Source organism: Saccoglossus kowalevskii, chromosome 15 (genome assembly GCF_978046115.1).
Source record: "Saccoglossus kowalevskii chromosome 15, keSacKowa6.1, whole genome shotgun sequence".
NCBI lineage: Eukaryota > Metazoa > Hemichordata > Enteropneusta > Harrimaniidae > Saccoglossus > Saccoglossus kowalevskii.
In genome coordinates, this window is record NC_140655.1 from 33,826,358 (window position 1) to 33,853,811 (window position 27,454).

A 27,454-nucleotide genomic window follows, 5' to 3' on the forward strand; every position below is an offset into this window, starting at 1 on the left:
TTCCTATTTGGGGAGTACAAACAAGCAATTTATTGAAGCCCAGACACTTTGCAATCTAAACACCACATGCCGATGCTAATACATGTTTCATTATTAATATTTCACAATTAAAATGGCATAATCAGTAAAATCGTGATTCGGTTGACAAAAATATTACAGTATCGGTAAAATTGTCATTGCAAATTACATTACATTATCAAATCATTACATTATCGGTTATTACAATATCGGTCAAAATTACATTATTACAAATTGCTGTGTATTTCGTTCGGCAAAAGCGTCAGATCAAAAAGCACCGCTAAGAATCTTCAAGAGGATATTGTACAGCAAACTGATTGCGGTTTGCGTTATCAGTAACACCTTCGCCTTCGCCTTATAATAAATGGCTTACGTAAGGTATCAGTGTGATGATTAGTGCAATGAACTCCAGTTGCCAGTGACAAAATTTGAATATTATTGTAAAACATGAAAAACTAACTAAATTAGTTTTTAATTGTCCACAATCTTCAAATTAGTTGGTAAGCAAATTAATATTGTGAATAAATACTATATTTCGGAGTGTTTTACAGGGAATTGATCATTCAGTGGCATGCAAGATTTCGGCAAAGAGTGATTCAAAGGCAATATGATGAATTATCTTCAAAACTATATTTTCAGCAATTCTTGGGATCATTGCTATCATTACGTCTGGTACCACGTAGCTATGTGACAGAGATTTACATGACTTCACATTTATTTTCTGGTAACGGTGGTAGTGCTTCGAATGCAGACAAAGCAGCTTCATCAAAAACATTCTTCACACCTTCCTGAAAATGGAGAGTAATTGACATTAACATATTGTACGCAATAAGGAATAGTTTTGACTACAGAAACAACAAACCCATGATTGGTAAACCTCAGTTCAAACAAATCCAGGCAATTTTGTTATGCAGTCCAAACGCGGAATGTTTTTCCAATATGACGGGAAGATGGTCACACAGCCCTGTCACGTAGTCCAACCACGGGTGTATTCCGTTACGTAAGTAAGATGATCAAACGGTCATACAATTCGAAATATGTTTTTGTTATGATAACAAATAATATTTGTGATAGGAAGATGGTCATTCACCCCTGTCACGTAGTTCCAAACATAAATTTTGTTTTTTGTCAGTAGCTGTGAACACAGCAGCACAGGGCGTGATTGACGAGCCATAAATTGTCATGAAAATGACAGGATAATGTCCATTGTCGCAATGTGTCATGGGTTTTGTCTATAGAATTACAAAAATTTTATTTATATTTTTGTCTATAGAATGACAACAATTGTATTTATATTTTTGTCTATAGAATGACAAAAATTTTATTTATATTTTTGTCTATAGAATGACAACAATTGTATTTATATTTTTGTCTATAGAATGACAAAAATTGTATTTATATTTTTTCTATAGAATGACAACAATTGTCCATAGAATGGCAACAATTGTATTTATATTTTTGTCTATAGAATGGCAACAATTGTATTTATATTTTTGTCTATAGAATGACAAAATTGTATTCATATTTTTTCTATAGGATGGCAACAATTGTATTTATATTTTTGTCTATAGGGTGTCAACAATTGTATTTATATTTTTGTCTATAGGATGGCAACAATTGTATTTATATTTTTATCTATAGATGGCAACAATTGTATTTATATTTTTGTCAATAGGATGGCAACAATTGTATTTATATTTTTGTCTATAGGATGGCATCAATTGTATTTATATTTTTGTCTATAGGATGGCAACAATTGTATTTATATTTTTGTCTATAGGATGGCAACAATTGTATTTATATTTTTGTCTATAGGATGGCATCAATTGTATTTATATTTTTGTCAATAGGATGGCAACAATTGTATTTATATTTTTGTCTATAGAATGGCAACAATTGTATTTATATTTTTGTCTATAGGATGGCAACAATTGCATTTATATTTTTGTCTATAGGATGGCAACAATTGTATTTATATTTTTGTCTATAGAATGGCAACAATTGTATTTATATTTTTGTCTATATGATGGCATCAATTGTAATTATATTGTTGTCTATAGGATGGCAACAATTGTATTTATATTTTTGTCTATAGGATGGCAACAATTGTATTTATATTTTTGTCTATAGGATGGCATCAATTGTATTTATATTTTTGTCTATATGATGGCATCAATTGTAATTATATTTTTGTCTATAGAATGGCAACAATTGTATTTATATTTTTGTCTATATGATGGCATCAATTGTAATTATATTGTTGTCTATAGGATGGCATCAATTGTATTTATATTTTTGTCTATAGGATGGCATCAATTGTATTTATATTTTTGTCTATATGATGGCATCAATTGTAATTATATTGTTGTCTATAGGATGGCAACAATTGTATTTATATTTTTGTCTATAGGATGGCATCAATTGTATTTATATTTCTGTCTATAGGGTGGCAACAATTGTCTATAGAATGACAAAAATTGTATTTATATTTTTGTCTATATGATGGCATCAATTGTATTTATATTTTTGTCTGTAGGATGGCAACAATTGTCTATAGAATGACAAACATTGTATTTATATCTTTGTCTACAGAATGACAAAAATTGTATTTATATTTTTGTCTATAAGATGTCAACAATTGTATTTATATATTTGTCAATAGGATGGCATCAATTGTATTTATATTTTGTCTATAGGATGTCAACAATTGTATTTATTTTTTGTCTATAGGATGGCAACAATTGTATTTATATTTTTGTCTATAGATGGCAACAATTGTATTTATATTTATGTCTATAGGATGGCATCAATAGTATTTATATTTTTGTCTATAGGATGGCATCAATTGTATTTATATTTTTGTCTATATGATGGCAACAATCGTATTTATATTTTTATCTGTAGGATGGCGTCAATTGTATTTATATCTTTCTATAGAATGACAACAATTGTCTAGAATTACAAAAATTTTATTTATATTTTTGTCTATAGAATGACAACAATTGTATTTATATTTTTGTCTATAGAATGACAAAAATTTTATTTATATGTTTGTCTATAGAATGACAACAATTGTATTTATATTTTTGTCTATAGAATGACAAAAATGGTATTTATATTTTTTCTATAGAATGACAACAATTGTCCATAGAATGGCAACAATTGTATTTATATTTTTGTCTATAGAATGGCAACAATTGTATTTATATTTTTGTCTATAGAATGACAAAAATTGTATTCATATTTTTTCTATAAGATGGCAACAATTGTATTTATATTTTTGTCTATAGGGTGTCAACAAATGTATTTATATTTTTGTCTATAGGATGGCAACAATTGTATTTATATTTTTGTCTATAGATAGCAACAATTGTATTTATATTTTTGTCAATAGGATGGCAACAATTGTATTTATATTTTTGTCTATAGGATGGCATCAATTGTATTTATATTTTTGTCTATAGGATGGCAACAATTGTATTTATATTTTTGTCTATAGGATGGCAACAATTGTATTTATATTTTTGTCTATAGGATGGCATCAATTGTATTTATATTTTTGTCTATAGATGGCAACAATTGTATTTATATTTTTGTCTATAGGATGGCATCAATTGTATTTATATTGTTGTCTATAGGATGGCAACAATTGTATTTATATTTTTGTCTCTAGAATGACAACAATTGTATTTATATTTTTGTCTATAGGATGGCAACAATTGCATTTATATTTTTGTCTATAGGATGGCAACAATTGTATTTATATTTTTGTCTATAGAATGGCAACAATTGTATTTATATTTTTGTCTATATGATGGCATCAATTGTAATTATATTGTTGTCTATAGGATGGCAACAATTGTATTTATATTTTTGTCTATAGGATGGCATCAATTGTATTTATATTTTTGTCTATATGATGGCATCAATTGTAATTATATTGTTGTCTATAGGATGTCAACAATTGTATTTATATTTTTGTCTATAGGATGGCATCAATTGTATTTATATTTTTGTCTATATGATGGCATCAATTGTAATTATATTTTTGTCTATAGAATGGCAACAATTGTATTTATATTTTTGTCTATATGATGGCATCAATTGTAATTATATTGTTGTCTATAGGATGGCATCAATTGTATTTATATTTTTGTCTATAGGATGGCATCAATTGTATTTATATTTTTGTCTATATGATGGCATCAATTGTAATTATATTGTTGTCTATAGGATGGCAACAATTGTATTTATATTTTTGTCTATAGGATGGCATCAATTGTATTTATATTTCTGTCTATAGGATGGCAACAATTGTCTATAGAATGACAAAAATTGTATTTATATTTTTGTCTATATGATGGCATCAATTGTATTTATATTTTTGTCTGTAGGATGGCAACAATTGTCTATAGAATGACAAACATTGTATTTATATCTTTGTCTATAGAATGACAAAAATTGTATTTATATTTTTGTCTATAAGATGTCAACAATTGTATTTATATATTTGTCAATAGGATGGCATCAATTGTATTTATATTTTGTCTATAGGATGTCAACAATTGTATTTATTTTTTGTCTATAGGATGGCAACAATTGTATTTATATTTTTGTCTATAGATGGCAACAATTGTATTTATATTTATGTCTATAGGATGGCATCAATTGTATTTATATTTTTGTCTATAGGATGGCATCAATTGTATATATATTTTTGTCTATATGATGGCAACAATTTTATTTATATTTTTGTCTATAGAATGACAACAATTGTATTTATATTTTTGTCTATAGGATGGCATCAATTGTATTTATATTTTTGTCTATAGGATGGCATCAATTGTATTTATATTTTTGTCTATAGGACGGCATCAATTGTATTTATATTTTTGTCTATAGGATGGCAACAATTGTATTTATATTTTTGTCTATAGGATGGCATCAATTGTATTTATATTTTTGTCTATAGGATGGCATCAATTGTATTTATATTTTTGTCTATAGGACGGCATCAATTGTATTTATATTTTTGTCTATAGGATGGCAACAATTGTATTTATATTTTTGTCTATAGAATGGCAACAATTGTATTTATATTTTTGTCTATAGGATGGCAACAATTGTATTTATATTTTTGTCTATAGGATGGCATCAATTGTATTTATATTTTTGTCTATATGATGGCATCAATTGTAATTATATTGTTGTCTATAGGATGTCAACAATTGTATTTATATTTTTGTCTATAGGATGGCATCAATTGTATTTATATTTTTGTCTATATGATGGCATCAATTGTAATTATATTTTTGTCTATAGAATGGCAACAATTGTATTTATATTTTTGTCTATATGATGGCATCAATTGTAATTATATTGTTGTCTATAGGATGGCATCAATTGTATTTATATTTTTGTCTATAGGATGGCATCAATTGTATTTATATTTTTGTCTATATGATGGCATCAATTGTAATTATATTGTTGTCTATAGGATGGCAACAATTGTATTTATATTTTTGTCTATAGGATGGCATCAATTGTATTTATATTTCTGTCTATAGGATGGCAACAATTGTCTATAGAATGCCAAAAATTGTATTTATATTTTTGTCTATATGATGGCATCAATTGTATTTATATTTTTGTCTGTAGGATGGCAACAATTGTCTATAGAATGACAAACATTGTATTTATATCTTTGTCTATAGAATGACAAAAATTGTATTTATATTTTTGTCTATAAGATGTCAACAATTGTATTTATATATTTGTCAATAGGATGGCATCAATTGTATTTATATTTTGTCTATAGGATGTCAACAATTGTATTTATTTTTTGTCTATAGGATGGCAACAATTGTATTTATATTTTTGTCTATAGATGGCAACAATTGTATTTATATTTATGTCTATAGGATGGCATCAATTGTATTTATATTTTTGTCTATAGGATGGCATCAATTGTATATATATTTTTGTCTATATGATGGCAACAATTTTATTTATATTTTTGTCTATAGAATGACAACAATTGTATTTATATTTTTGTCTATAGGATGGCATCAATTGTATTTATATTTTTGTCTATAGGATGGCATCAATTGTATTTATATTTTTGTCTATAGGACGGCATCAATTGTATTTATATTTTTGTCTATAGGATGGCATCAATTGTATTTATATTTTTGTCTATAGGATGGCATCAATTGTATTTGTGTATATATAACCTTGTCCTACGTGATCCAGTTGGTACATAATACGATCTATATGCATTAACACTTTCACACCGTTTTTATTGAAAGCGCTCTGTTTGAATTAAAAACATGTCTATTGTATTACAACACCTGTATTGTCTATCAAATCAGTAGTGTTTTAGTATTTTTAGAAAACTGTTTTGGAAGTAACAAAATTAAGTGAAAAGAAATTAAACTATACTTTGGGACTCGAACTGGAAACTCGTAAATAAACATTATGGTATATATGCCAACAAGACAATCACCGAAGATGACGTAATTCAACGCATAATGAGATGGTCAAGACATTACCTCCAGGAAATAGTTTTATGTATTACGATGTTATGACGTATATTTCAAATATTTCATCAGTTGCCAACAGATCAGTGTTATCGCATCCCATGGTTATGGGAGAATTACTTGTATCCACTCTTATATGGTCTTACAAACCTATAAGTACAAGTTTGTACAATTAAAAATTCACGGTGTTGCTATCAGTTAGTAAGCTCGAGTTAGTAAGCTTGATGACGCAACGCTAGACAGGCTTTAATTTCCTGTGATCTAATCATTAGATTTATTTTTTTGTAGCTCTCATCCTATTGGCGGGCCGCAATGTTGAATTTCGTCTAATACAGTGATTACCACGCATCTGATAAAACATAACCATTTAACTGTTTTTGAGAAATGTAAATAATTAATAACAATAAATGTGGTTGCTACTTCTTTCTGAAATACCTTTCGTGAACGACGGTGTTCACGATGAACATAATTATAAGTTGTATGTCCAAGTAACTGGTAACTTGTGTTGTACGCACGTTTATTCAACGATTGAATTATATTTTCGGAAATGTATGGACAGGTGGCATACTCGTTAAAGGAACAACAACTTGGAACGAATAATGCATATTAGATTTTCTGAGGAAAGAAGGAAAGCATAAGTTATTATATGATTATATGATTATAAGTTATTATTATATTATATTGATGATATTGTTCCTCCGTCACGAAACGTGTGGAATGTGTAATTGATAGAGCCAGGGTCGGCATCTGTGTGCTACATTGTTATTTGCAGCTGTCTCCATTCATTTTCTTATGTGCAGGTTTCTACGATAACTGATTTAACTCAAGTTCATGTATTTACAGGTCCAGAAAATCTCATACTGTATAATTTCCTTGTCGACATGAGTTACCAAATACAATTATAAAAATGTTAAGCAGAATTTAACTGGGAAATGTAGTTCAATTCATGTTAATGGTGGGGTCATATTTTGATTTCCACATTACTTTTATAACAACAATTATATTTTACAAAACATATTTAAAAAATACTTAATTATTAAACATTTAAAGTGATTTTAAAGTGGGGACAAAAATGTGTTATAGTTTAAAACACTTACTTAGAATTACACTGTAGACACATACCTGTGTGGAAACTGAACATTCTACATATTTGTAAGCATGGGAGGCCTCAGCTAGTGCCTTTGCCTCTTCCGCTGTGATTGGTTTCATTTTATTCTGCTGCAGTTTCTCCACGGTAGCCGCATCCTCGCGTAATTCGACTTGAGTTCCGACCAACATAAAATGGGTTCTTGGACAATGTTTTTTTATTTCTGGAATCCACTAAAATGAAGTTGACAAATGTGCACTTCATCATTCCACGAACACTATTATTTGCAGATTCAGTTGCCACAGCTCAGAGTGGCAACGACTATTTTGGGAATTGGGTTACTAAAACAAAGGTGATCAAAAATGTAAATTTTCTGAACCAATGCATTCCAAAAAACGACATAAAAACGATATAATATCGTTGAGGTGTGGTGAAGCGTGGCTTGTATGCCCACTAAACACAATTCCGTGTATCGTGCATTTTTAAATGCTTATTTTGTTATAATGAACTAGAAATACTCGTATAAACTATACCTTGTATTTTACACTCTCAAACGATGATGGAGAAACAACAGAAAAACATACAAGTATAACGTCCGTCGCTGGGTATTCTATCTGTCGGATATTGTCAAGGTCTTGATCTGACATTTCTATTATACCAGGATCTGATTAAATAAAAACGCAAAAATTGCCCACAAGCAAAAATTAGTTTATGGCTGTTTAGCAAATATGCCTTTACAAAGTATTGTTCCAATGGATGGGTCAGATAAACCTTCAAAAATACCACATTACAGTAATTCATTTAACTATATACAATAATAAAATGTTACATGAATTGTTCCATTCACGCCATAGACCTGAATTTTGTTGCTCACCCATGTATCGTTGATAAATCCGAATACATAAACCACATGTGACTCAGGTCGTCTTTACGATTGACCCATAATGTTCTTTTGTGTATAGCTTATTAGTGACGGGTTTTCACAACGGATCCTAAGTGGTTAACATTTTTTGTAGGTTACATCAAAAGCGCATTTGTTGTGAAATCTGAACTGCAACATTGTGTAGTAATAATGGCAGTAAACACTCTTACCTGCTGTATCGTAGATTTGCAATTCAATATGACAACGACCATTATTCACCACCACATTAACTGCATAATTTTCAAATAACTGAAAAAAAAATGTGTCTGCTGTTATAAGCTATGTTGCAAAGAGCTTGTGATAGACACTAGTATCTGATTTACTTTACAAAAATCTTTATTTTTGTACAAATATAGATTGTTTGGTTTCGTTCCAGGTAGGAACACTTTGGTTTGCGTGTATTACGCTGACATAAAAGCTTATACAAGGAGTTATATTCAGTTCACCATTTATAAAGTGTAAATCAAATTGCCAGAGATTTGATATACTTTACAAATGTATCGATACACTCACACACTGTAAAATAAACACGTGCCCTTAACACGTGGTAACCCCTATTACTATTTATTATTGTCTTGTTAATTTTGGTCTAAACTGGCTCACAATTTTGGAAAACAAAATATGTTGTATTTAAGTATTACAAAACAAAAGCTGATCTTCAAAGAGTTGAAAAGTGAATGCAAGGGAATAATTATATCTGAAAGCTCATAGTCTACTACCATGACGATAAAGCACATTTGGAAACGGTCCAATTTCAAGTGTTCGTCTTCATAAATTATTACCAATCAGCGATAACTTGCACTGTAAACCTATAGATATTTATGTTTCAACTTCTTTAATCAAATTAATTTACAATGAATAAGGTAAAGACTTTTTTATTCATATTAGAAGTGAAAATGAAGCAATTGAAATAATGGTCTGCAAATTACGACGGTATTCTACACTTGCCGTTGCCATACTCCTTGAAATGCATTTATCTTTTGTGTATGAGAGAAAGAGATTGGTCCTGTCCGAATCGCTGTCCCCAACCATTACACATTTTTGAATCAGCATATTTAGTATATATCTATCTGAATGTAGATGTTGTATAGTGTAGTCTGAAATAAATAGAAGGAGAAGTAAAACACAAATATGTTTCAGCGACTCTATTTGCTGTCTACGTTGTATATGTACCTAAAATAATAAAATAAAATAAATACTGAAAATAATTAAACTAACTAACACAATTATTAACATGCGCCCGGTACTGTAATTAAGAAAAACACAATGGAGAATGTGTATACTTACAAAGGAATTGTATTATTCGCGTTTACAATGATAGAGACAAAACTAGATTTCAACTTCACATTAAACCATTTATCAGTGAAAAACGATTTAACAATTGGCCTTACTTCTATTACTTTTTGTTTTAAACATATTTATAACGATTGTAACATTGTCGCACATCAAAAATGTTTGGGTAGATTTTGGGTAACCCGAAAATAACCGAGAAAATTACGTCATAAGCCACGCCCATTGGCGCTCTTTTGGAACTGATATTTAGGGGTAGGGGAAATATAAATCACTGTATCTTTGAAATTATAAACCACAGAACAATAAAATACCCCTTAAAATGTTTGTATTTAAGTACTCTATTCATTCAAATAATCATTATGCAAATTAGAATGTTAATGCGGTCATTAAAGGTCAAAAGGTCACGAAAATCCAGTTGGATTTTGAATTTGACCGTTTCTTCAGAAATACCCTTCCAAATCATAGATTCATCTATTTTGACATTTGTGATGCATGGAAATGTTAGAAGAGATGCTAATAATTAATTTGATACACCTTTCAGGTCAATTACATGTCATGATATTAGTTGAAAAATTCCCTAACACTAGTGTTATACAGTATATGCCTAAGCGTAGTGTGTAATCTTGCTTGTGCCTTCTATTAGCCATTAAAATGTTTGCAACACTTTTGAAATAAAGAAATCATTATTCTCATGGTCTTTGGCTTCAATCTTTGCAAGAGGGTGGGAAAACAACAAATCTCTTTCAAATTCTTCGGAGGCAATGTGCTGCAGAACTTGATGAGAGAAACATTCTTAACCCCCTTGCTTAGGAAATTTTGTTTCAATGAAGGTAAGTCTTTCAGTTTAAATTTCCCCCAGATAATGGGTATATGTGGGTATATATAGGGGAGTTGTTCAGCACTGAGATCAGATCGGAGAGCTCGTTGAATTGTATTGGAGTTTAAGTATCTAGTTATTGGAGTAGTGGAGTTTTACCGCGTTATTGTGCTTGATATTTGCAGAGTATAATAATACCAGTACCAGTTGAAACCTCATCTGTTGGCTCCGTGTTCGTATTTTATCATCGCCGCCAGGGAAGTCTTTCTGTTACTGTTGCCATTTTGGTATTTGAACCATCACACCTGTACTATACCCATTACGGTAATATTACGTTGCGTGTGACATCTGGGGGCTCGTCCGGGAACAGTGAAGACATATAGAAGACAATATGGCCAGCGAGATGAAAGATATGTCGAAACAAGAGTTGATGGAATGGGCGGATGAACTGGGAATGACTGGAGAAGACAAAAAGAAATTTATTTTGGAGCAATTGAGTTCTCAGTGGGCTGACAAACAAGCGGCGAGGGAAGAGAGAAAGGCAAAAATGGAAATAGAAGTTTTGGGGTGAGGAAAATGGAGATTGAGGAAAGAAAGGAAAAGTTACGCCTGGAAGCGGAAGCAGAACAGCGAGAAAAGGAAAGGGAGATTGAGGAAAGAAAGGAAAAGTTACGGCTGGAAGCGGAAGCAGGCGAAAGAGAGAAATTGCCAATGGAAGCAGAACAGCGCGAAAAGGAAAGGGAAGCAGAGGTAAGGAAAATGGAGATTGAGGAAAGAAAGGAAAAGTTACGGCTGGAAGCGGAAGCAGAACAGCGAGAAAAGTAAATAGAAGCAGAGGTAAAGAAAATGGAGATTGAGGAAAGAAAGGAAAAGTTACGACTGGAAGCGGAAGAAAAGGAAAGAGAATTTGAGTTGAGAAGATTAGAGCTGCAAGCAGCAATGCCGGGGTTCCAACAGGCTGAATTTGGCGGTCAACGAAATGTTGTCAGTGATGCACAGTCACCAAAGTTGCCTGCATTTGTTGATGGTAAGGACGAACTTGATAGTTATTTATTGCGGTTTGAGAGGTTTGCAACGAATGCGAGTTGGCATAGAGATGGATGGGCCACAAAATTGAGTGCGCTGTTGACTGGTAGAGCACTGAAAGTATATTCCAGGATGTCCGACACTGATGCAGTTGACTATGATCGTGTGAAGGTGGCGCTGTTGACAAGATACGATTTCACAATGGATGGGTACAGGAAGCGATTCCGTGAAATTAAACCTGAGAGTCCTGACCAGTTAATTGTGCGGCTTAAGAATTATTTTGCTAAATGGGTTGAGTTGTCAGGCACTGCAGCGACATATGATGGTGTTACCGACTTGATGGTGAAGGAGCAGTTTATTGGTGCCTGTACAAAAGATCTTGCAGTTTATCTTAAAGAAAGAGCACCCAAAGATTTAGATGAGTTGGCAGTAATAGCAACTGTTACTGATGTCAACCATGACAAAGGTGAACAGTGCCTTCAGTGTGATGTCATAGGACATGTTGCTAAGTTCTGCTGTAGTGGACAACACAGGGGTCAAGAAAGAAAGAGTGTCAAACCCAGCACTACTACTGGTGCAGCTACAGTGGTTAAAGAGGAGTCTAATATCAGTGCTAGCTGTGTTGTTCAAATTAACAGTGATGTGCTTAAAATGACTGAGAAGGACCATTTGTTGTTGGCATCGGGGGAGCAGTTAAAGGTTGTGAATGGTGCATGTATGGATCGAAGTGTTGTTGTGGAGGACAGGACTTTGCCTGTGGGTCAAGGGAAGGTTGGTGACACAGTTGTGACTATGTTGAGAGACACTGGGTGTAATGGCATTATAGTCAAGAAGAGCTTGGTACCAGATGACCAGTATACAAAAAAGATGGGTCATATATTGATGGTTGATCATACTGTAAGAAGGGTTCCAGTCACCATGGTGGAAATTTATATGCCATATTTGAGAGGCACGGTTGAAGCATTATGTGTGCATGACTCAATCTATGATTTAATTGTTGGGAATGTGCCCGGAGCAAGACCACCAGATGACCCGGATCCAGTGTGGAATGTGAGTGGAGCAGTAACAACCAGAGCGCAAGCGAAGAAATCTGGTAAGGTGAAGCCGCTCAAAGTGTGTGATGTAAAGACTGGAGCACATGTAACAAAAGACAAATTAATCCAGATGCAGCAAGCAGACACATCGTTGAAGAAGTATTATAATAAGAGAGAACCAGAAGTGAGAGGGCACCATACAACCAAGTTCCAGGTATATGGAAGCTTGCTATATTGTGTGTATTGGGATCGTTCAGTTCCAGGAGGCAAGACGGTACGTCAAGTGGTTGTGCCGAAACTGTTGAGGACTCGTGTTATGGAGATTGCCCATGATTCAATATTTGGTGGACACATGGGGATAAAGAAAAGACTAAAGACTTACTAAAAGACTTAAATTGCTTGGTGATCATGATGAACATTTTGTGTATCACATGACAAATGACTGTTACAAGAAGTACACATTGTGAAAAACATTAAATTTGCTAACAGAAAAAAGGAAAAAAAAGTGATCAGTCACCCTTAGCCGAATGCGCTGATGAACTAGAACTGCGTGGAGTGCGATCACGGGGTTTACCCCGTTCTCATCCTTGTCCTCGTTGTGACATCTACAGCCAAAAATGTGTAGTATGTATGCATGTCAAGCATCAAAATGTGTACGAACAATTTAGAATTTCAGAAACAGATAGGGCTAGGAAATTCTTAGAAGCTACTGTATTTCTACAGGATGATGTATATAGTCGCAAACGTGATTTACAAGATGAATATTCCATATTTGGAGCAGACCTATTCTTTCACAAACACTGCATCAGGACTTACATATCAACATTTGATGATCATGCAAAAGCAAAGCAAGGGGTTATTCAGCCAATTATACCTAAAAAGGGCATGGTCCACAGTGGTGCCAGATATAGAGACTGGGATTCGGAATTGTGATGGATATGAACTAAGTCAGGTCAGAGATCTTATAAACTGAACTCTGACATTAAGGTGAATAACAAAAAAGTGAAGGTCCTTTTAACTGAACACTTTCGTTCTGAGATTTCCTTTTCTCAGCCAAAACAAGTCAATAGATCTCAGATGTTTACAAGACAGGTTCTGTGATGCGAAAGACTTAGAAACTGCAAGGCAAATATGGTTGTACCAGATCCACTCCTGAAGTTCTTTGCTGTATTGTATAACTTTGACATTGATTCATTTCCTATTGCTTCAAAACGGTTAGCTAAGGGTGTAGCTGGTTTCCCTGATGATGAGAACTGTGGTGTAGGGATTTCTGAACAAAAATGTAGACAAGTGCAAGGTCTAACTCAAACTTTGTATTATATTCTTCACCATGGTAGGAAAAGGACACCTTTGCATATGATGGCAATTTATGATGCATGCAAAAGGGCTACTTTGATAACAAGCTTCAACAGATATGGGCTATACATTATTTATGATGAGGTACAGCATTATCGCAATGATATGGGTAGATTTATAGTTGAGTCTAGTAGTGATGAGGTTCCCTTCCCAAGCTATTTTGGCAGTTCTCAGTTTACTATTGCTGCCTTTGATAATTTTGATCATGATGAGGCAACCCTATCCGGTATTGGAGGTAGTCGTGACACAGTGAGTGTGCTGTTCCAAGATGATGATAGCTCAAAGGTGGAAAAACCAAGGATGTCAGAGACAAGGACTGAGCATGGCCAAAAGACCTTTGATTGTGAACTCAAGTGCCAAGAACTTCAACCATTCTACAAACCGACTAAAAGGGACGACCTTTCAGCAGACTATGCCACTGAAACTCACCTAGTGGATCAGGACCTTCTGCAGGCTGTAAGGTCAAAGGATCTGGCTTGGTCTCTTGCTCGATTAGACTTGTCTGAAAACCAAACCTCCGTCAATATCAAACCGTCTGACCAGACTATGCCAGCTTGGAGAGAAACCAATGCTGTTTTATCTGAGAAAGACATTTCCCAGAAGAGAGTAAGTTTCCTTCCAGTTCTCCCATACCCCGTGACACAGTATGATACAGTCTATACTGCTCTAAAGAACGTCAATGGAATACTCCAGCACCTTGACGAGCAGAAGCTACCCGTGATGTGATGAGGGTGTCTACCACATAGCACGTGAAATCCAGTTGATTCGTCCAGAGAAATTTCAAGACATTGTGCTATGCATGGGATCATTCCATGTGGCAAAGGTGGCCCTTGGCTGTCTGGGGAAATACCTGAAAGGAAGTGGAGCAGAAAGCATCCTTGTGTAGAGTGCAACCTTTGAAATAAATGTCATTGACTCCGTCCTTGGTGGAAAGTCATTGAAAGGGTTGCAGTTATTTTCCAAGGAAAGTGACAACCTAGAGATGCACAAAGAGCAACTGGATATGTTGGTGGACCTAAAGATAAAGATTGCTTCATCAAGCAGAGAAAGTGTAGCCACTTTTCAGAAATTTCAGGAAAACAGCTGTGATCTCTTCAACTTTAACCAATTCAATGATCATGCAAGGAGCACTAATTAAACCTTCAAGTATTGGGACACATTCACCCACCTAATTCAGCAAGTTGAAAACCTTGTTCGTGCTGACAGAGATGGAGATTGGGCATTGCATCTCCAGAGTGTTCAGGCCTTGCTTCCCATCTTTGCAGCCTTTGATTCAACAAATTACCTAAGATGGCGTTCTTTATACCTGGAGGATATGCACAAGCTACCAGAGAAAGCACCAGTCGTATATCAGGCCTTCGTTTATGGTAAATTTGTGGTGAAGAGAACACATGGGAAGTTCAATGCAGTAGGTGCTGATATGGCTTTAGAGCAGACAATCAATAGGTCGCAAAAGAGTGCATCTGGAATCATTGGCAACACAAGGTAGAAGAGATTTGTGGCAATGTGGGAGCTGATATACCATGAAATGTTGGCCATTAGCAATTTATTCCGAGAGTTAACAGGGGTCAGCAGCAGTCTATCTGAGGAACATGCTATAAGTATAGCAGAGATAGCATCAGGGGAGCAGAAAGTGCAAGCCATCATTGCCACAATAGAGAAGAATGTAAACCCATTTCGGTTAGTTCCTGGCCACGTGAAACTTCACAATATCATCACCCATCAGAAGCCAGTTACTGTAGGTGATGGAAATTGGGACCAGAGCATATGAATCTCTGAGGAAAGAGCGCTTTGTTGAGAAGTCAGTGAGGTTCTCAGGAATAATTCATCGGACAAACCTGAAGACATTTCTGAGCATTCATAAACCAGAAAAGGAAAGCAAAGGAAAGTCATCTAAGGAGAAAAAGAAGGAAGATGCCCAAATGAGGCGCTCTATTGAAGTGGCACGTGCCCAAGGAAGGACCATGGAAGAGCTATTGCAGTATGATGTTTCCTCCACCTCATACCTGTTTGATCCGGAAGGACTGATGACAAAACCTCAAAAGAGTGCACTTACCCAGGATCTAGAGACAAAACTGACAGACGAGGATGAGTTACAGACTACTTGTATAGCTGATGTGATGGCTAATATAAACAAGATAAAAACAAAGGTTATTCATACCTTTGGTGAGTTTTGTGAACAGTTCCGGGACTACATCACTGTGGTTAGTCGGGGGTCAGACAGGCTGGATTTAGTGTTTGACTCTTAAGTCGAGGGTCCAATAAAAGATTCAGAGAGAAATCGCCGTCAGAACAAAGACACCATACGACACACCTTTACCCAAAGAAATGGACAGATTCTGGTCATCCAGCAACAATAAACCGAAACTACAGATGCTACTTCACACAGGAATATAGACACCATCCTCAGTTCATGTTGTGGCAAGTTACTTTTCTGGTGCATCTGAAAGTGCTGCATGCAAGGGCGTCATGGATGGCAATTCTGCTGAAATACCAGACCTTTGTCTTGATGTAAAAAAGGCCGATGCTTGAATCATCCCACATGCAAAGCATGCAGTGAGTAGTGCAACTCAACGTATTGTTGTCTTGTCTGGTGACACAGATGTGTTTGTTCTTCTCATGCACTACTGGGATATTTTTCGATTTTGAAGGTCTGAGGGAACTTTGGATTAGAGCAGGTGTTGGGGATTCTACAAGATACATTCCAATTCACATACTGGCACCAAGAATCGGAAAGAACCTTTGCTATTTGCTACCTTTAGTACATACATTGACTGGCTCGATTATACTAGCAAAGTGGGGACAAAGCATGCACCCTTGAGCGCGAATCCATTGGAGTATCTCAGTGATTTTGATTCTGCACCAAGTTGTACTGATGATTTTACAGCATCCTGCGAGGCATACTTGGTTCAAGTGCTTAAAAAGGAATACCACGTGCACAACAATGGATCAACTACGGGACTACTGTCATCAATCTGATGTGGTACCCGCATACACGTATGACATGACAATTGCATTCAATTGTCTATGTCAATACGTGTTAACTTTCCCATGCTTATTACTTTAATGTTCACATTCCTACACCTATATGTAATATCTAATGTATTGTTTAAAGCCTAAACCATATTAACACTTTTATACACGCCGTGTCAATCGTCACCATGGCTGTCTAGCACTCCTTATTTGGCATGTTAGTAAGTTTTAACCAATCACGTTGACTTGTGCTAGGCGTCGTAGTGACGTCACGATATCACGTGGTTTCACTTATAAATAGGGGGAGCGGAGGTTATACGGGAGGTCTGTCTCTAGGCGTGGCTGTAAAGCCATCGCCTGGAAACCAAGTTTACACTTCACTGTATTATCACTGTATCTGATGTCTCCACGAATAAATATCCTGATTGTATCACCACTACCCTCAACAGTTTAATATATAAGTCTGTTACACTACACTCACCATCACAACAAAAGGGTCTCCTTCGATCAGCTTCCCCCAACTAGCCATGCAGTACAATAGCACATCCATGGAGCCTATTACGCAACTTATGAGATGGTGACATTGTTACACCCCCATAAGCCAACACTTCTGAATCCAACTGCCTTTGGCTTCAAGAATACAGATGAACTTTTGCTGCCAATTAAAGGCCAGATACCAATTCCTGAAGAGTATACAATCATCTGCAACTGCAAGAAATGCAGCAATGACAGATGTGCCAGTCGCAAAGGTGGACTCTCTTGCATAAGTTTCAGCAAGTGCCAAAGACTCTAGGGAGACAAAGTGTACAATGCAAGAATCCATCTGGTTCATTCACGATTGAAGTCTTGGATAACTCACTGTGTATGACTGCCTCTGTGCAGTGTGAATCCTAAGTGATAAAGCACTTGATACATGTAATAGGTATGGGTAAAATCAGCATGAACGTTTTCGACTATTTGGCTACAAACATGGTTACCATGACATTGCATCCAATACTGTTCATGATTACAAAAATCCAGTTTGAAATGGTTCAAGTGGCTATGGGGATAATACGTTGTCACTAATTAATGAAAGAATGGATATATACAATTTAGTACAATGTCATGTACTTATACACTATAATAGTAACATTACAGTGCACGATGTCCAACTCTACATTTTTCAATTTATATTATGTAATGTTCCCTGGAATAGAAGGATCTAAATAGGATATGAAAACAATCAGTAGCATCACAAATGTCAAAATAGATTAATCTATGATTTGGATGGGTATTTTTTTAAGCAACAGTCAAATTTTCACTCCTACCAGATTTTCGTGACCTTTTGATCTTTAATGACCTCATTACCATACTAATTTGCATAATGATTATTTGAATGCATAGAGTACTTAAATACAAACATTTTAAGGGGTATTTTTATTGTTCTGTGGTTTATACTTTCAAAGATACAGTGATTTATGTTCCCCTACCCCTAAATATCAGTTCCAAAAGAGCGCCAATAGGCGTGGCTTATGACGTAATTTTCTCGGTTATTGCCGGGTTACCCAAAGTCTACCCAAACATTTTTGATGTGCCACATGGTGTACTTCAAAAATATGAAGAGAAATTTAGGGGGCCTCTCATGCACACGGGTATCCCCCTAAGGACTACTAAAATAATGCCTGGCAGCTATCATTAATCATTTCAGTTTCTTGGTTAGCTTCTATCGCTGTGTGTACACTATGAGATAATCTAAACAATTTTGTCATCTTAGTTTTGTTTCAGACAGGATTACAATGTCGTATGCATATAAAAGGCAATTGAATTTGCTATCAATTCATGTTGTACGACTGCAAGTGTGTGAATCAAAAATATTGGACAAATCATTTATAAATAAATTGAAGAAAATTGGACTAAAGTTACAACGTTGTTTGGTCTCAGTGTTTGAAAGAAATGAGTTTGTTAATCCGCCATAAAGCTTAAATTTATATTATACCTTACTTTACATACTTTATATTATTATACATTCGTCACCGTAACGCCGTACGTTACAGCTTGCCGTGATTTTGTGGTATTTTACAGAGTATTTTCAAGCTACTATATTAGGAAATGCGAATTCCAAATATGGAATGATTACGCGCGTAAGCGTTCTCAATTAATAAAAACTCCACCAGGGTTTGACCTGATTCCACACAAAGTAGTTCGCTGATTCTGTTCAGAACTTTTTGAACTCAGACAGTTCTGAACTTAGAGAGTACGTCGTCGTATCCCGCTGTACTGCCCTCGTGCATGCTTTGAGGTATCCTCGTAATAACCTTCAACAGTTGCTTTGTTATGTTTAGTAGTTTGATAGCTTTTTTAAATTTCGCTCCTTAGGATTGGTCCATTAATGTCGATGTTATTGATTGCGTTGTGTTCCAACTCTTTGAGTTCCAGAGATCATATTATTGTTAGGGACATTCTTGTCTGTTTAATAGTTTATTGAAATGAGTTAACTACTCATTATGTGTTATTAAATCATATGTTTGTTTAAGTGTGTGTCATTGTTCATTTCAATCTTGTAATATTTTCCAGAATTTGGAAGTTTCACAGTTTGAGCTCCCCAGAGTATACAATTGTGAAGATGTTTCCTTTGTCTTTCTTTTAATGATTTTTTGAATTGAATTTCTTTTCTGACGATGAAAAATAAAAGGGTCCCTCAGATTTGCTTTTGAAAGTTTTGAGATAGTTTTGAACTCGTGTTTAAGAAACCTACAATCTTGATCAAACCATTTCTTTTTATTTGCTTGACGCTTGTTACTTTTTTACTTTTGTGGTTTGATTTTCTTCATACTTTTGTCCGCCATACAAGATACAAGTGATACAACATTCGAAACAGTATTAATCGAGGCAACACAATTGCAAGATGTAAATTGACTAATTTTGTCTTGCTCTGCCTGTTTTAAGTTAGATAATAAATGTGTTCTTCCTTCTGTGTCCCATGTGTATTTAGGGGGTAGGGATTCAAGTTTATATTTACTCTTCATCTTTGAGTAAGCAACTGCGTTATTTACTTTTCATAAAAGTGAGATAGGGCAGTGGTCTGAAATATGGGTTATATCTTGTATTTTAAAGTACTGAAAAAGCTCGTGTAAACGCTTTAACAATATTACGTAGTCTATTGTGCTATTGTGCCTTCGGGGTGTGGCGAGTGAGCTTTCCCTTTGAATCCCCGTCGGTATGACCGACGTTTACAAATTACAGTCAAAACAAAGTTTGATTAATTTTCGGCCAAATTTGTTGGTGCAATCACAGTCCCTCTATCTCCGGTCTGGAAACGGCCACTGCATAAGATGTGACTTGGCCTCCTTCCCTGGCAAAGGCGCGTTGCGGGCATGCGCAAAGCATTGTCACGTGATCGGTACACAGTCGGTTACTATTTTTGACATCGTCAGTGCTATGTGTTTATTCCAGAATTTTTTAATCAGGATATCTTTATAAGGTCATATTTTAGCCGGCGAGTAGTTTTTTTAATTTATCTATTTCACCAGCAGTGACACATTTTCGCAACAAATTGTCATACCTTTACCCAGAAATATTTCGTGTTTGACTTTTGGGGTAATTGAAATGAACTCTATTTTATTTAGCCTTCTTCACGGCGCGAAACCAATATTTGTCTTTTATTTTGACATTTTATGATCGAAACATATCATAAACATTTGTGGGCTGATTTGTTATTTGTCACAACGCATTTTGTTAATGTTAAATTGGGCGATTTTTATGGATGCTCTTTTCGTTCATAAATGCAAATGGCAATGTTTTGAAATGACAATGTACGCTATTCAGTGTTTAAAGAATTCATTTATATACAAAAATTTAAGCATTGTTTTATACTGGTGTATTGAATAAAGTCAGTAGTTGTTGTATAGTTGACTTGAATTGTTATGAACCCCCAAGAATCAGAAGTATCAGTTTTTTTTGATCGACCACGTTCGACCAAGATTTGTTTAGCGATGTGAGCATGTTTGTACGCGCCGTTTTTTCCCTGTTAATAAGGTAGAGATGCAGGTTTGTGGGCACTTGGGAGTGATTTTTTGCTTTTTATCATCCAAACAGTCTTGGCTAAAGACTGTTACAATTTTGTAGAATTGTGAATAGTGGAACATACTCAAAAAACGATTTTAAAATATAGATATCAGGTGAAAGCATTCTCTCTTTTAAATGCTTAGCAAGATTTAGCAAGGCTGTACATAAATAATATAAAAGAAATATAGTGAAAAAAAGAAATGACGGAATCTCCATATTATGCACTATATTTAACTTTTAACAAAACGATAATACATTTAAATTTGGAACTGTTACAGCCATTTTAATTATGCACATTAGCAAACATCTTACTGAGTGAATTGTTATGCAAAATAGCAAATATCTCAGCTTCTGTTTAGTGCACATCCTAGAACTTTAAAAGAAATTAGCTCCTAGACGCTTTGACCTTTTGTTTTGAAATTTTCACAAGTGATTGACAATGTGTTTATCTTCAAAACGCCGTCGTTATTGGTTGAACAGTGTTACAATAAGCGTACAGACAACTAGCCTGGGTGTTAATTTATGCATAAACTTGAAGTAGTGAAATTTGAGCTGCTGCCCTGCAAAATTGACGGCTGGTAGACAGTTTTCAAGACGGCGCTTTCTTCATAGTAAACAGATGTATCCATAAACCAATTTTGACAGGAAAGCCTGGTTTAGACGCTAATTTTTTTTTCACTTTTGACCAAAAAAGCACATTTTTGTGCATATTTTAAACTACAGTGTCCATAAAAAAAATATTAACAACATTTTAAAATTCATACAATAAGCTTTCCGAAAATATATAGTTTTGTAGACAAGGGAGGTCATCTTGGTTTCCTTAAATAACTAATTAAAATACCTGTCAGGTAAACTGCATCTCTACCCTAAAACTAAAAGATGAACACAATTCAATTAATGTGTATGAGTTCAAGGGTAGGCTGGTTTTGATACGTGTCAGGTTCAAAAACCCAAAATTTCATAGTGCTAATTTTGTTTACATGTTTTGTTTACGTTGTAGTTGCCTTAATTTGCGGTCAAAGTAAAGTCATACAATGACGTATCGCTTTGCATGACTGTCAGCATCCTTTATTCCAAGTTTTTGTCATATTACCTCAAACTCTGCAAATAGAAGTGTGCATGGAATCATGGAAGGAAAATGACTCATTGTGTTGTTTAGAATTCCGACTTGTGTTTGTATATCTTTTATTAATTGCACGACTAGGAAAGTGTTGATTCTCGTGCCCTTGTTCGCGCGGGTTGTAGTACTTTTAAACCTTGATTTCTGCGCTTTGATGGGTATTCTAGAGCATCTAACTGACGGATTTCCTGTTTGATGTGATGCCCCCAATGGCACCTCGGTTGTAGATATAGATATATCACTGTGTTAATTTTTGAACAACGGAACCATTACGTCACGTTGTTTCATTGAGTAATAAATCTTTTCATTCATTCCAGTAATCTTGTCGCAACGTTTAATCACTTGTACGTGGTAATAAAGTTTGGGCATTTGAGATACTACGATCGGTTACTAAGATCGGTTTTTCTTTGTACCTGGTTGAATAACCACGGTGATTATAGTTGACGAGGTGATCCGTGACAGATTCGAACGTTGGAGTTCTAATGTGGTCCGCTGTTGTATTCATAGGTAGTGTGCTCTTTAATATTAGACAAATTATACTTATTTTCTCGGTTTTGAATAATTAATCATACTGGAACCCCGTCAAATATACGTTAACGCCACATGTTTCGCATTCACACAGCCGATTAACGAGACAATAAAAGATGAAATGTGTTTAGGTTTTAAAATACATTCTTTTGTCACAGAATAATGGCCTATCAACTGTCACATGATGTAGTTAATAAATTAGAAAGCTATATGGGAATTAGTGAACTAATTATGCAACTGCGTACCGCAATGGCAATCGTCATGGATCATGGATTGTGCCCATGATACAATGTAGCATTCTGTAATGGCTTGTTTTGTTGATATGCTGGTTTACAGAGCTATTCTACTCAAATGCTGCCCGGGTTTCCCAATTACGCATGTGTGCTGATGACATCACTGTTGTAGTCAATATTGGTAGATCGATTGAAACAGTGTGGCTAATCCCGGTCACATCGCTGCAAGCATATATCAGGGGAAATCTTCTTCCTCTGGGGTCTCCACACGTACCAGGGGGAAATCTTCTTCCTCTGGGGTCTCCACACGTACCAGGGGGGATCTTCTTCCTCTGGGGTCTCCACACGTATCAGGGGAAATCTTCTTCCTCTGGGGTCTCCACACGTACCAGGGGGAATCTTCTTCCTCTGGGGTCTCCACACGTACCAGGGGGAATCTTCTTCCTCTGGGGTCTCCACACGTACCAGGGGGAAATCTTCTTCCTCTGGGGTCTCCACACGTACCAGGGGGGGATCTTCTTCCTCTGGGGTCTCCACACGTACCAGGGGGGAATCTTCTTCCTCTGGGGTCTCCACACGTACCAGGGGGAAATCTTCTTCCTCTGGGGTCTCCACACGTACCAGGGGAAATCTTCTTCCTCTGGGGTCTCCACACGTACCAGGGGGGATCTTCTTCCTCTGGGGTCTCCACACGTACCAGGGGGGAATCTTCTTCCTCTGGGGTCTCCACACGTACCAGGGGGGAATCTTCTTCCTCTGGGGTCTCCACACGTACCAGGGGGGATCTTCTTCCTCTGGGGTCTCCACACGTACCAGGGGGGGATCTTCTTCCTCTGGGGTCTCCACACGTACCAGGGGGAATCTTCTTCCTCTGGGGTCTCCACACGTACCAGGGGGGGATCTTCTTCCTCTGGGGTCTCCACACGTACCAGGGGGAATCTTCTTCCTCTGGGGTCTCCACACGTACCAGGGGGAAATCTTCTTCCTCTGGGGTCTCCACACGTACCAGGGGGAATCTCGTCTCGTCGCTCTATTGCGTCCCCTTGAGGTACAGGGTCGGGAAAGTCACTTAAGCTTTACAGTCAAATAGACACACACAACGAAATACGTTTCAACTCTCGTCTTAGTCGATCAGTCGAGCACTCTATAAGACACAGCGCCCTGGGGAAAAGTCCCCAAGACTATCGCAAGGCTGACCCAAGAGTGCCTCTAGACTGCCTCTAGACTGCGTCAATACTCGCCCCAAGACTCTCTCTAGGTTGCGTCTGTTCTGGTGTACTCGCCAAGACCAACTAAAACAACTTTATTCATTTTCAAAACCTTAACCAATTACAACGAAGTATAAAGACTCTAGGGCGTAACCTTCAATCAAACAGCCAATCACACTAAGTACTGAACACGTCATATCTTTTGATTAATCGTTCAATATATTGTAATAACTGCGAATACTAACTGTCAGAAATAGTAGTCAGAATAGCGACGGTTATCTCGTAATTAGTTCCAAATCACTGAGCCAAGTTCCTTCCAGAACCTCGCATAGGCCTAAACGGTGACAGACATAACAAAGCAATTCGCTCATAATCAGCTAATTAAGTCGATCAACAGATACGCGTAAACAATTTCATCATACATCCCTTCACTCAAACTGAGCCATGCCTCCCGGCATAACACGTTCATAAATCAAAGATACCGTCATATACTCATCGTCATAGGGTTAAATACAATACTAATAAAAAGGTATAAATCAAAAAAGTAAAACACACTGATTAGGTACAATGATTATAATGTCTAAATACAATGATTATAAAGTCACAAATATCAACGGTTATGAATCTAAAAACAAGGGAAAGGCTACCAATCGACTCACTTTTCTCAAACAGTCTGCCGAGGGTAACCCTTCGCTGCACTGTCTCCGTTACTAAGGTTACAATTTCTATATCAAAAGGTCAAAAACTAAGGCGTGGCGGTGTAACCAAGCGAACTGCCAATCGCTGCAGTCGACAGCATGATCACGTGATTACCAGGGATGCGTCTCTCAGTTAAAGCATTGCAAGCGGTAACTATTAAGCAATGAATAAACAAGCTATTAATCAAACTCCTGTCATCTACGCTTATAAACTTCAACTGAACTAACAAGTCGTTAATCTAATTATCTGACAAAAAAAACGGGGAAAAGCTAAAACGATAGACACTACTAAGTTACATATAAACCTGTCAATCATGAACAAAAGCTTGCGTTATCAAACAATACGCATATAAGCGCACCACACTCTCATCTCAAAAAGACATTAAAAAACGTTACAAAGTGCTCTTAACTCAATCTTAACCTTCAATCATAAAGCCAATCACATTAAGTACTGAACACGTCATATCTTTTGATTAATCGTACACTATATTAATAACTGCGAATACTAATTGTCAGAAATAGTAGTCCAAATAGCGACGGTTATCTCGTAATTAGTTCCAAATCACTGAGCCAATTTCCGTGCAGGACCTCGCATAGGCCTAAACGATGACAGACATAACACAGCCATTCACTCGTATTCAACTAATTAAGTCGATTAACAGATACGCGTAAACAATTTCATCATACATAACAAGGCTTGGCGTTTTCCATTCCATGTCATGACGTGGGTTTTAATGTTTTATTATTTGCAAATAGAATCAATTGCTGATTAGTTCTATGTCTTACAACGTATGAATATTGGTAAAACCAATGATCGTTGAAGACCGCATTACAATGGATTGCTGAGGTGGTAATGTGATTAACCCAAAACTGTCGATTTCCTCATAGCGTGAAGTGACCGATCTCACAGAGTCAGTGATATATTAATGACTACGTTCAGTTTAAAAATGGCGTACTCGTTTCTCCGAAATAATGAGTCAGGTTTGATCGGGGGTTTGATGTACTGTCAATTTAGCGATGGATTTTAATTTATGGGTACTGTGCATTTCATGAAGGTGTTATGTTGTTTTATATAAATGTTTGATAATGCAAACAATTGCTGAAAACCGCTAGACCAATCACATGTTCGGAGCCATGTTACGCTAGACCAATCACATGTTCGGAGCCATGTTAGTGTGATTTCCGCGTAAGAGCGACGGGGAAGCATGATTCAAACAGTCGTTTTGACTGCTCAAAATTACTGTTAGTCATAGGTTTATGCAAATGCAAGGTGTTAATCCCGAGTTTTGTCCAATCTCTTGGTATGTTTATGTAATTACGGAGTTGATGATGTAAGTGGTATCATGGAGCTAATAAGCAATGGTATGCTGTGAACTGTTTGTCCGGCCACTTGAAGGTCGTCGTCGGCGCTTCACGAAATGGTCCGGCCCGAGCGGGTGGCACGAGATAGTGTGCACGAGATAGGGTGTGCACGAGATAGGGTGTGCACGAAAGGAACTGTGCGTAAACATTCTAATAACTTCCTTATTGTATGTGCGCAAAAGAAAAACATTCGCGGCTACAGGGCTTGTAAACTTGCTCGATTCTTATTTTCCAGCGGCACATAGAGATGAACTATGTCAGTTACGAGAAAGAAATGTTCATCCCTTTGTCGAAGAAAAGACGAGCTGGCCTAGATTAGTCCATTGGCGGGTGTGACGGGCCTGGTTGGTGATGATAATATCGGGGTTCGTTCGAGAGACTCGTCACTAATACGTCCACGACAATACGTCGAGTATGCTTCTCGAATTTAATATACTAGTATGACGTTCTCGACAATTTAAAAAGTTCAAATGTGTCTCGAAATAAATAAATTGAAAAATACACATACCTTCGTAACAACTTGTGTGCGTTCTAATATACTGCCAATAGTGAGATGTTCAAGTCACTCACGTAGATTGGCTATATCGTCCCCCTCAGTATTTCAGAGAATTTATCTGTTTTACTCGGAAACAGTTTATTTGACCTTTCACTATAATGTAATGGAAAGTGCGCCGCCACCATCTATGTGTTGTGTTACACTCATAGAAACGTTAAAGTTTATTTTGGATGTATTAAACAGTAAGGCATGAACTCGTCTTCCTGTTTCAGATATAGATTGACCTATAACTTATACAAGTGAATTTAAATACGAGTGTGATAAACGCAGTCTTAAAGCGGGAAATTGAGTCCCAAGCGACGATAACAACACACGCTAAAAACGTAAAGGCTCATGGGTAGACGCTTGTAAACAATGACACGCTATGGCCATCTGACGCATGCGCAGGTGAAGACTCCCCCGCTTTAAGTTTCAATCATTGAGCACTGATTTTTACATAGAATAGAATAGAATAGAATATGTATTGCTATCTAACCCATATTTGAGGTTTTGATAAAAAGTTCAATAAAGTAGTAAATTCTGAAGACATAAAAAATAACCAACAGTAACACTGCTACAATACAGGAAAAATCCAACAAGACGCTCAAATTTCTGTACATAGAAAATTGGTTAATTTGTATTTTCTGGGGCATCCGTTTAA

The 27,454-nt window shown here is 35.9% G+C and overlaps 1 protein-coding gene across 1 annotated transcript; it reads right to left on the reverse strand.

Annotated features, from left to right (window-relative positions):
* LOC102801453 (cell division control protein 42 homolog) lies at positions 1 to 26,855 on the reverse strand. Its single transcript, XM_078013021.2, has 6 exons — positions 26,767 to 26,855; positions 9,515 to 9,663; positions 8,737 to 8,815; positions 8,178 to 8,308; positions 7,680 to 7,877; positions 1 to 806 (listed from the first exon to the last, which is right to left on the reverse strand). The coding sequence occupies exons 2-6, from the start codon at positions 9,617 to 9,619 to the stop codon at positions 717 to 719; spliced, it is 603 nt and encodes a 200-aa protein (XP_077869147.1). The 5' UTR covers positions 9,620 to 9,663; positions 26,767 to 26,855; the 3' UTR covers positions 1 to 716.
* Positions 26,856 to 27,454: the final 599 nt, after the last annotated feature.